Source organism: Pongo abelii, chromosome 11, assembly GCF_028885655.2.
Source record: "Pongo abelii isolate AG06213 chromosome 11, NHGRI_mPonAbe1-v2.0_pri, whole genome shotgun sequence".
Taxonomy (NCBI): domain Eukaryota; kingdom Metazoa; phylum Chordata; class Mammalia; order Primates; family Hominidae; genus Pongo; species Pongo abelii.
The window spans coordinates 100602808-100615261 of record NC_071996.2 but is presented as its reverse complement, the minus strand read 5'-3'; the positions used below and the strand labels follow the sequence as shown (position 1 = coordinate 100615261).

General features: G+C 42.5%; 1 protein-coding gene across 3 annotated transcripts in view; it reads left to right on the top strand.

Annotated features, from left to right (window-relative positions):
- RFTN2 (raftlin family member 2) overlaps window positions 1-12454 on the top strand; it is a 103530-nt gene that overhangs the window by 74168 nt on the left and 16908 nt on the right. For all 3 annotated transcript variants that reach the window (XR_008522599.2, XM_054548772.2, NM_001133554.1), the window contains 1 exon segment: window positions 3113-3191. Coding sequence is in view for 2 of the 3 variants with exons in the window: in XM_054548772.2 (XP_054404747.1) it covers window positions 3113-3191 (79 nt within the window). In the remaining variant the exon portion in view is untranslated.

The following is a 12454-nucleotide window of genomic DNA, read 5'->3' as shown; positions in this document are numbered from 1 at the left end:
GGCGAGCGGATCACAAGGTCAGGAGATCGAGTCCACGGTGAAACCCTGTCTCTACTAAAAATACAAAAAATTAGCCGGGTGTGGTGGCGGGCGCCTGTAGTCCCAGCTACTCGGGAGGCAGAGGCAGGAAAATGGCGTGAACCCAGGAGGCGGAGCTTGCAGTGAGCCGAGGTCAGGCCACTGCACTCCAGCCTGGGCGACACAGCAAGACTCCGTCAAAAAAAAAAAAAAAGAAGAAGAATATGGTAAAATAGACATCAAGGATGCTTCCAGAAAATAAGCCCTTTTTGTTTCCACACTCCATACCAAGAGGAACTGTTGGTGGGTTTTATTATTCAAGGAAAACAGTGAATGCCTTTGATAGTAGCAAGTATCACCAAGTAATCCCCAGGGCCTGAGAAATCCACACTTCCAAGTCTGTCTCTTCTGGTGATGGTTCCCAAATTTACTGTGCATCAGGGCCATCTGGGCAGCCTGGTGAAATGGAGATTCCAAAAGACTGGAGTGGACCCTGGAATCAACAGGCACCTCAATGTTTGGAAGGCACGGTAAAGTTTGTAAAGCCTGCCTTAGGCCAAACATTAGATCCTAGTGCGTTCAGAATTGCCCCATCCACAGTTAGTGTGAAAAAACTCCCTATAAGGTCTCCAACAATCCCTACCCCGATGCGTTCCTGCTTTCTCTTCAAGAAGAAGAATTCTAGCCTGATCTTTGCTTCCCATCTTTGGATCGTTCCAGACCTCGTTCTTTCACGTCATTCTCCACCTGGATCACACACCTGGAACGTTACCCAGAAGGTCTCTTCTGCATTCTCACATACCTTGTCCCTTGAATTTGTTTTTCTTTTTTCTTTACTTTTCTTTCTTTTAAGATAGGTTCTCTTTCTCTCACCCATGCTAGAGTTCAGCGGCGTGATCAATAGTTCACTGCACCCTCAACCTCCAGGCTCAAGTGATCCTCCTACCTCAGCCTCCCAAGTAGCTGGGACCACAGGCATGTGCCACCACACTTGGATAATCTTTTTTTAATGATTTTGTAGATACAAGAGTCTCAGTATGTTTCCCAGACTAGTCTCAAACTCCTGGGCTCAAGGGTTCCTCCTCCATCAGCTTCACAAAGTGCTAGGATTACAGGCATGAACCACCATGTCCTGCTGTCCCTTGAATTTGCTCTCTGGAAGATATTCTTGATTCCGAAACTTTTCTCCCCTTCCCTTAACTGCACCCTATATTTCACTACATGAATGGAAAAGTGGAAGGAAATCACAGTTGTGCTCCTTCTCGTGGCAAGCACAATGGGAGCCTCTTCATGCACGCTGATTCTTCACTTATCATTTATTGAGGTCCCTGATAGAAAAAAATCAGAGAGGCTGGGCGCAGTGGCTCACACCTGTCATCCCAGCATTTTGGGAGGCCAAGGCAGGCGGATCACCTGAGGTCGGGAGTTCGAGACCAGCCTGACCAACATGGAGAAACCCCATCTTTACTAAAAATACAAAATTAGACAAGTGTGGTGGCACATGCCTGTGATCCCAGCTACTCGGGAGGCTGAGGCAGGAGAATCACTTGAACCCGGGAGGTGATGTTGCGGTGAGCCGAGATCATGCCATTGCACTCCAGACTGGGCAACAAAAGCAAAACTCCATCTCAAAAAAAAAAAAAAAGAAAAGAAAACAGAGAATTTACAGATTAAATGATTACAAGGGTCAGCTATTAGGTACTATGACAGAGTTTGGATTTGAATCCAGGAACTGTCTGGTTCCAAAGCCATGGCTTTTTCCAGTATATTTCACGCTCCCAAAACATGTGACCAGCCTTTTCTGTACACATGCTAATCCCGCCCGTGTACCAAAGCCTCATGATGATTTGTTCCCAAAGTTACTACATATTTTATAAAAGTTTTTTGTTCCAATCAAAGATAAGGTCAAAATGGAATGAGATTAGACTAGAAAGAGCCTTTCAAAAATAAAAAAGAAGCAGTCTCCTGTTATCACTTTGAGGAAGATTTGATATTTCTCAAAATTCAGTGGTATCAGTAAGGCTGGGATTTTCAAATGGTATGCAGTTGACATATAACTCTAAAGCCAGAGTTTCAGTGTTGCATTCATTTTCCAGAAAAAGGGCTCAGCATAAAATGCAGCTAATAGTAAGGTTTTGTTGGGGTTTTTTGCATGATAAAAGTCGTAACTGAGCAACATTAGCTACAGACACTCCTCCCCATAAATCCATGGAGACTCTGTGAAAAGCATTTCAGAGGAATACAAACCCCAAGTAGTCTTTGGCAAGGGGTAATTTGCCATGATGATAGTTAAATAAGGAGAATACTGAGTAGCTGACTACAAAGAAGCATCTGAAAATAAATCTAGCTATAGTTGAGGTCCCTCAATTGAAAATGGATGTAAATTTTCTCACATGTGGCAGCCTAAATTGGTCTCTTCTGTTTATAAGGCAAGTTTGACAATGCATACCAAGAAGCTTAAATCATAAGGTTTGACCTAATAATCCCACTCCTAAGTATTCATTTCAAGAAAATAATTCATAAGAGGAATACGATACATATTTTTTATAATAGCATCATTTATGTATAACTGGCAAGAAACTGGAAGCAACCTTATTTTCCAATAATAAAAGAAAGGCTTAGTACATTTTGGTATCTTAATTCTTTGAGTTATTATGCAACCATTAAAAATATGATTACAGTGTACAAACAAGGAAAAGAGCGTTCAGTGAAGGGCACAGAAACAAAATATAAATGTGCAGTGATCACAGACATGCAAATTACACAAGCTAATAAAGACTAAGGGGGAAACAAAGAAATGAAAATATTGATGTTAGCTTGGTGAGATTACAAGTGTCTTTAAACATTAAAATTATTTCCTTTTATAGTGACCATATTCAGTTTTTAGGGGTTTTTCTTGTTTTTCCAGATGTGGTTTTTATAGAATTATATTTTACATTTTTTCCATCACTGGAAGAAAAAAAAGATATATGTTTTATCATTATTTTTGGTCAGAAGATTATTTTAAAAAACTACATATGGAATGTTCTAGCCAATTATGAAATATAGAGAATTACTAATTCACAAATACTAATACTATTGTTTTAATTTGCAGTGAAGGGAATTTGGCTACAAAGCAGATCATATTCCTTCAGAGGCCAGTTATGTGGAATTCAGCTGCTCAAACACCAGATGTGAGTAAAACTGATGCTTTATTAACTGAATGTTATATTGAAGCATTTAATCCTTAAACTCTCATTGTAATTCTAAATAAGAAAGCATGGACATGGTATGGAAACAGTCCTCTGAACCAACCTATGAGGGAAATGTGCTAGGAATCAGGCAACATGAAATAGTTCCAAAGGGGATTATAATATGCCATCACAAAATATGCCACTTTGGCATGAGGATTACTTTGAGCTGAAAGCAATTAAAAAACACCAGACACAGGAAGAACTCTCTGTCCTCCACCTTTCTGCTGAAAAACAGGGGCATACATTTCACTTTATAAAGGTGACATAAATTTCCATTTGTAAAGGTGTCTAATCACCAGAGACAATTCACACTAAAGAGTCTGCAAAAACAAACCTTACTAAAATAAGCTTGATCTTCCATTCGTTTACCCCATGTATTTGCCTTCTCACAATTTACTTCCCCAGACGCCCAAACTCCTTTTCCGTCATCTAGTCACCTGTCCACAACTTATCACCCTTTGTTAAAATGGTATATAAACTCCCAGGTCTTCTACACCAAACTGCCTCTTTGGGTTTTTGCTACTTTTCTCTGAAGAGACTGTGTGCATTGAAAATAAACCTTTTCTCCTATTAATCTGTCTTTTGTCAGTTTAACTTGTAGTTCTCAGTTACTGAACCTAAAAGGATAGAGGAACAGTTTTTTCTGCCCTTACAGTTCTAAATCTTGTGAATGAGTGTGCCTGATCTTGCAACGCATCCATGCAACCTTGGCTATGTTGACCTTTGGCAACACTTTTCTTTTATATTATCTACTCAGGTTTATATTTTTTCAGCACTTTGCTGAAGGGCTATTCTGAGCCTCAAGTCACCTTGATCTTACTGGATGCACAGCTAGAATACAATGATTGAATGAGGCAATCTGTGCATTAATAAAGCATAACTTGCAAAACAAGAAATTTGAAAATGGACCAGAAAGCTATTTAAAGTGATTCTTTTTCTGTATCTAAATCAAGAAAACATTGTTTTATGTTTTCGGGCAAAGCTGCAGAGATTTGAAAAAAGAAAACATTGTTTAGTAAATTTTAAAGTTATCTGAACTACCAAAGAGCTAGATCGACTGTGTGTATAATACAGCCATGCTAAATCGTCTCACATTAATTTTGGAAAGAGGCTGGCTGGGTCAGTAGGTAAATCGGTAGAGAGTTAGAGAGGTTGTTGGGAAGACCGAGAGGCAGGAGAATAGAACGACCAAGTACACAGAATTAGAAACCACATTAAAGCCCACAAGTGAGCACTGCAACCCTCCACAACAATGAGGATGACTCAAGTTCATGAGTTTATTAAAAAATATTCTGTCTAGGCCATGCACAGGGGCTCATACCTGTAATCCCAACACTTTGGGAGGCTGAAGTGCGAGAACTGCTTGAACCCAGGAGTTTGAGACCAGCCTGGGAAACATTGACAGACCTTGTCTCTACAAAAAATTAAAAAATAAATTAGGCAGGCATGGTGGCACATGCCTGTTGTCCCAGCTACTTGGGATGTTGAAGTGGGAGGATCACTTGAGCCCAGGAGTTCAATGCTGCAGTGAGCTGTGATCATGTCACTGTATTCCAGCCTGGGTGACAGAGTGAGACCCTGTCTCAAAAAAAATTAATTAAATAAAAGAAATATTCTGGCCTGGCGTGGTGGCTCAGGCCTGTAATCCTAGCACTTTGGGAGGCGGAGGTGGGTGGATCATGAGGTCAAGAGATCAAGACCATCCTGGCCAACATGGTGAATCCCTGTCTCTACTAAAAGTACAAAAATTAGCCAGGCGTGATGGCATGTGCCTGTCGTACCAGCTACTTGGGAGCCTGAGGCAGGAGAATCGCTTGAACCCAGGAGGTGGAGGTTGCAGTGAGCTGAGATCACACCACTGCACTGCAGCCTGGCGACAGGGTGAGACTCTGTCTCAAAAAAAAAAAAAAAGAAAGAAATATTCTGCCTAAAAGAAGCAAAGGTAAGTATATGTAGAGAATGGCCAGAAAAAGTTGTCCTTTCTTCTTCCCCCAAAGCAAACTTCTCATCCTGTCACAACCTTCTTATTCTTTTTTTTTTTTTGAGATGGAGTCTCACTCTGTCGCCAGGCTGGAGTGCAGTGGCGCCATCTTGGCTCACTGCAGCCTCCTACTCCCTGGTTAAGTGATTCTCCTGCCTCAGCCTCCCGAGTAGCTGGGACTACAGGCACACGCCACCATGCCCAGCTAATTGTATTTTTGGTAGAGACGGTGTTTCACCTTGTTGGCCAGGATGGTCTTGATCTCCTGACCTCGAGATCCACCCACTTCAGCCTCCCACAGTGCTGGGATTGCAGGTGTCAGCCACCACACCCGGCCTCTTTCTTTCTTTTTAACATTCTACAAATGCCCATTATTTTTAGGAAAAAATCATCAGAATTCGCAGCCTCATGGGGTTTTGATTTACTGAGGGCCATGAAGTTGTGTTTGTGAAGATGTAAGACCCAAATCCAGCTACCTCAGAGTCTCTTTTACTTAATATTATATATAAGGTTTTTAATTCCCTGAAAATATTTAGGCCCTTTTTGTTTATCATGTTTTACTTTTTTATGAGACAGGATCTCCCTGTGTTGCCCAGTCTAGTCTCAAACTCCTGAATTCAAACAATCCTCCCACCTTAGCCTCCGAAGTAGTTAGGGTTACAGGTGCTCACCACTGTACCCAGCCCTTTTTTGTTTAGCTTTAGATACTATCCAGTAGTCTCTAGTCATAGCTTTTCTTTGGGTAATCTTTATATTTCACTGTAATGTAAAATTACTGGTTCATTTATATAATGGGAAGTATATATAGTTGGCTTGTATCAATGACAAATCTAATAATAATATATTTTATAACTTACAATTCTTCTAAACGGATTTACCATTTCTTCATTTGCCAAATGTTTAATTTTTCTAGCAAGAAACCGCAGGATCTTGAGATTATTTCAGGGCAGAACTTGTAGGTAGGAGTCAAAGTGTCTAACAGCTATAACCGAAAGCTGATTTGCAAATTCTTTCAGTTTTTACTTAAGGAAACAATTTCTTACTTTATCTCAAAATGGTAGTAATACTTTCGGGAAAGTAAACTATTAATATCAATATAGAGTTAATTTATTACCAAAATGTTAATTTAGCTATCTCATATATATTTTGTGAAAGCTGTATTTACAATATGCCTTGAAAAAATTTATGCAGTCACAGATCCATAATAGCACTATTCTTTGTTAATACCATGAAATCAGTTATTGTTTGGAAGGGGTTGATGGGGAGATTGCTTTGTTTATAAAGTCTTTCAAAGAATTTTTTCAAAGATGTTTAGTTTTAAAAACAGTTGGTAGATATTTCAGATATTACAAATGTTGTCCTAGGATTGTCAATGCGTTTTCATTAGACAATAAATTTCATGGGCTGATAAAAATTAACCTAGAGTCTGACCTTTGAAAAAAATTTCTCAGCCGGGCGCAGTGGCTCACGCCTATAATCCCAGCACTTTGGAAGGCCGAGGCGGGCGATCATCTGAGGTCGGGAGTTCAAGACCGGCCTGACCAACATGGAAAAACCCCTTCTCTACTAAAAATACAAAATTAGCTGGGCGTGGTGGCACATGCCTGTAAGCCCAGCTACTCGGGAGGGTGAGGCAGGAGATTTACTTGAACCCAGGAAGCAGAGGTTGCGCTCAGCTGAGATCGTGCCATTGCACTCCAGCCTGCACAACAAGAGCGAAACGCCATCTCAAAAAAAAAAAAATTTCTTGTTTGTTTTACTAAGACTAATGTCAAGACTTTTCCTATCCAATTTCACTGAGCACAGAACAGTACTGTTACCGAGAGGTGACAGAGTGCTGGCAGCCCTCGCAGCCCTCACTCATTCTCCGCGCCTCCTCGGCCTCGGCGCCCACTCTGGCCACACTTGAGGAGCCCTTCAGCCCGCCGCTGCACCGTGGGAACCCTTCTCTGGGCTGGCCGAGGCCAGAGCCGGCTCCCTGGGCTTGTGGGGAGGTGTGGAGGGAGAGACACAGGCAGGAACCCGGGCTGCGTGCAGCGCTTGCGAGCCAGCGCGAGTTCCGAGTGGGCGTGGGCTCGGAGGGCCCCACACTCGGAGTGGCCAGCCGGCCCCAGGTATTGAGGGGCTTAGTCCCCGGGCCAGCAGCTGCGGAGGGTGCACCAGGTCCCCCAGAGGTGCCAGCCCTCCGGCACTGCACTCAATTTCTCACTGGGCCTTAGCTGCCTCCCCATGGAGCAGGGCTCCAGACCTGCAGCCCGCCATGCCTGAGCCTCCCCTCCTCCACCTCCCTGGGCTCCTGTGCAGCCCCAGCCTCCCTGACAAGCGCCGCCCCCTGCTCCACGGTGCCCAGTCCCATCAACCACCCAAGGGCTGAGGAGTGTGGGTGCACTGCGCAGGACTGGCAGGCAGCTCCACCTGTGGCCTGGCCTGGGATCCATCCACTGGGTGAAGCCAGCTGGGTTCCTGAGTGTAGTGGGGACTTGGAGAACCTTTATGTCTGGCTAAGGGGTTGTAAATACACCTATCAGCACTCTGTATCTAGCTCAAGGTTTGTAAACACACCAATCAGCACCCTGTGTCTAGCTCAGGGTTTGTGGATGCACCAATGGGCACTCTGTATCTAGCTAATCTGGTGGAGACTTGGAGAATCTTTATGTCTAGCTAAGGGATTGTGAATACACCAATCAGCACTCTGTGTCTAACTCAAGGTGTGTAAATGCACCAATCAGCACTCTGTGTCTAGCTCAGGGTTTGTAAATGCACCAATCAGCACTCTGTATCTAGCTAATGTAGTGGGGAAGGTGGAGAACTTTTGTGTCTAGGTCAGGGATTGTAAACTCACCAGTCAGCACCCTGTCAAAACGGACCAATCAGCTCTCTGTAAAACAGACCAACTGGCTCTCCATAAAATGGACCAATCAGCAGGATGTGGGTGGGGCCAGATAAGGGAATAAAAGCAGGCTGCCTAGCCAGTGTGGCAACCTGCTGGGGTCCTCTTCCACACTATGGAAGCTTTGTTCTTTCACTCTTTGCAGTAACTTTTGCTGCTGCTCACTCTTTGGGTCCACACTGCCTTTATGAGCTGTAACACTTATGGCAAAGTTCCGCAGCTTCACTCCTGAAGCCAATGAGACCACAAACCCACCAGGAGGAACGAACAACTCCAGACACGCCACGTTAAGAGCTGTAACACTCACCGCGAAGGTCTGCAGCTTCACTCCTGAGCCAGCCAGACCACGAACCCACCAGAAGGAAGAAACTCCGAACACATCCCAACATCAGAAGGAACAAACTCCGGACACACCGCTTTGAAGAACTGTAACACTCACCGCAAGGGTCTGTGGCTTCATTCTGGAAGTCAGTGAGATCAAGAATCCACCAATTCTAGACACATTATGTTCAACAAATCCATTTCATGCCCCTGTTGTGGGGGAGGAAATTGAGGATTGCACAATGAAGACAGCATATCATTGGATTTTTTTCTTCAGAAGTTATGGAGACCTTTACTTTTGGAATTTGTTTTATATTTCACAGATACATCTTCTGCAATATTCTAGATACTTGTGACTGTTTTTAAACATGAAAAATGTCATTTCAAAATATTTAGAACTCTCATTTACTGCCTCAGTTTTCTCTAAGCTATTAAAAGATAATTCATTTTAGTGAAACTAGAAAACTATTAGGAAAAAGCATAGGAGAAAATCTTCATAAAGTGGAGTTAGGCAAAGAGTTTTTAGGGGCCAGGTGCGGTGGCTCACACCTGTAATTTCAGCATTCTGGGAGCCTGAGGCAGGAGGATCACTTGAGTCCAGGAGTTTGAGACCAGCTGGTCAGCACAGCAAAACCCTGTCTACAAAAAATACAAAAATCAGCTGGGCATGGTGGTGCACACGGGTAATCCCAGCTACTTCAGGGAGTGAGGAGAGGGGATCGCTGGAACCTGGGCCGCCACTGTACTCCAGCCTGAGCAACATAGTGAGACCTTGTCTCAAAAAAAAAAAAAGAGTTTTTAGACATAAGACCAAAAGCACAATCTATTTAAAAATTGAAAAAATATACTTCATCAAAATGTAAAACTTTTGTGAATGATACTGTTAACAGAAGGAAAAGATAAGCCACAAACTGGGAGAGAAAAACTCAGAAATCATATACATGACAAACGATTTTACCCAAAGGGTATCAAGGACTCTCACAATTCAAGAGTAAGAAAAGAACCCAGTTAAAAAATAGTTAAAAGACTGGAACACCTCACCAATGAGGATATGTAAATGAGAAGTAAATACATGAAAAGATGCTTAAATCACTAGCCATTAGGGAAGTGCAAATGAAAACTCATAATGAGGTATCATACACCTGTTAAAATAAAAAATACTGACGATACCAAGAACTGGGGAGAATGAGGAGCAATCAGAACCCTCATACACAGCTGCTGGGGATGCGAAGAGGTATATCCACTGTATTAGTCCGTTTTCACGCAGCTGATAAAGACGTACCTGAGACTGGGTAATTTACCAAAGATAGAGATTTAACTGGACTCACAGTTGCTCGTGGCTGAGGAGGCCTCACAATCATGGCAGAAGGCAAGGAAGAGCAAGTCACATCTTACGTGGATGGTGGATGGCAGCAGGCAAAGAAAGGGCTTGTGCAGGGGAACTCCTTTTTTTTTTTTTTTTTTTTTTTGAGACAGAGTCTCACTGTGTCACCCAGGCTGGGGTGCAATAGCATGGTCTCAGCTCACTGCAACCACCGCCTCTCTGGTTCAAGCAATTCTTCTGCCTGCCTCAGCCTCCTGAGTAGCTGGGATTACAAGCGCGTAGCACCACACCTGGCTAATTTTTGTATTTTTAGTAGAGATGGGGTTTCACTATGTTGGCCAGGCTGGTTCGAACTCCTGACCTCGTGATCCGCCTGCCTTGGCCTCCCAAAATGCTGGGATTACAGGCGTGAGCCACTGTGCCTGGCCCCATTTTTAAAACCATCAGATCTCATGAGATTTATTCACTATGATGAGAACAGCATGGAAGAGACCCATCTCTGTGATTCAATTACCTCCCATCAGGTCCCTCCCACAACACATGGAAGTTATGGGAGCTACAAGATAACATTTGGTTGAGGACACAGAACCAAACCATATCATCCACCCTGGAAAACAGTTTCGCAGCTTCTTAGGAAGTTAAACAGACATTTACCATATGACCCAGCAGTCCCTGTCTTGGGTGTTTAACCTAGAGAAATAAAAACTTATGTTCACACAGAAACCTACACACAAATATTTGTAGCAGCTCTATTCGTAATCACCTCAAACTGGAAATAACCCAAATGTCTTCAACAATTGAATGAATAAACAACAGTGGTGCATCCATACAATTAAATACTCAGAAATAAAAAGGTCTGGGCATGGTGGCTCACATCTGTAATCCCAGCACTCTGGGAGGCCAAGGCAGGTGGCTGGCCTTGAGGCCAGGAGTTTGAGACCAACTGGGGCAACCTGGGACCCCATCTCATAAAAAAGTAAAATAAGATAAATTCTGTCTCTACAAATAAAAAATAAAAATAAATAGGAAAGAACTTACTGATACACATAACTTGGATTAATCTCAAAGGCATTTTAATGAATAAAAGAGCCAGCCTCAAAAGATTACAGACTGTGTAATTCTATTTAAATGACATTCTCAAAAAGACAAAACTATAGTGTGGAGAACAGATCAGTGGTTTCCAAGGATTGGGGTGGTGGAAGGGTGTGATAGAGGGATATATAGAGGAGTGTTTTAGGGTGGTGGAACTGTTTTGTGTCCCAGATGTGGTTAAATCTATACACGTATTAAAATTCATAGAATTGTACACCCCAAAGTCACTTTTACTGTATGTTCATTTAAAAAATAAAATGTCAAAGATCATTTGCTCTACAAATTACATAGACTACATTTTCTATGCCTTTGTCCTTCAGTAAAGACTGTCCTTGGGTCATGGAATGTTTATGAAGCTTAGTGAAGTTGCTAACTTCTCTTTTCTCTGTGTGATGCCAAAAGGCCAGGGTCTTTTTATCTTGCTGTTCCTTTTATCTATTTTTATTTTTCTTTATTTTGGGGAGAGGCCTCTAAATGGATTCGAGGAAATGATAGCTATGCTGAGTAGGAAGAGTGATCCCTGCTGCCATAAGGGCAGATTTAGGGTGGGAGAGCAGCACTCTTCTGGCCACCCAAGCTTGTTTCTATATTCCTTATTGGTGTTCTTTGGGTTGTAAGGGACATAAACTCAGTTCAGACTAGCCTATGTATATAAGGGAATTTATTGGTTTCTAGGTGGGAAGGCTATACTGGCATAGCTCACAACATTTAAAAAAAAAAAAGAACAGCTGGGCGCGATGGCTCACGCCTATAATCCCAGTACTTTGGGAGGCCAAGGCAGGCAGATCACAAGGTCAGGAGTTCAAGACCAGCCTGGCCAATATGATGAAACCCCGTCTCTACTAAAAATGCAAAATTAGCCGGTCTTGGTGGCAAGTGCCTGTAGTCCCAGCTACTCGGGAGGCTGAGGCAGGAGAATCGCTTGAACCCAGGAGGCGGAGGTTGCAGTGAGCCGAGATCGTGCCGGTGCACTCCAGCCTGGGTGACAGAGTGAAACTGCATCTCAAAAAAAACGTTTTATGTACTGTTTCTATACATCGTTTGTGTGCATGCAAACATATATATATATTTAGAGAAAAAATAGGAAAATATGCTGAGGTTTTAACAGTTGTATTTCTAGGAGATGGAATTATAGGTGGGTTTTGTTTTTTTCTTTGTTTTTGTCACGTTTTCTATATTAAATGTGTGTTATTTTTATGATTGAAGGAAATTTTTATTTAAGAAACACACAAATCTTTTACAGCAAATCTACTCATATTTTTGCACATGTGGGTAAGACAGTGTGAAAAGAATAAAGTAAGAGACTCGGGCTACAGTTCTGGGCCAGCTATTCCATGACCTTGGACAAATCCTGTTTTCTCTCTGGGTCTGGGTCCCACCTCTGTAGAATAAGGGGACTGAAGCAGATAATTTCCAAGAACTAGTTGGGCTTCAGACGTCTACAGTCTAAGTTATGAGAACATCACAGTTTGGTTTGTTGGAAATGTTATTATTTAATGTGAAATGGGGGGGGTAGGAGAGGTGATACGATTGCTGAAGATGTATTTATGAAACTTAACATGTCACGCGTGTCTGTATGAAGAGACCACGAAACA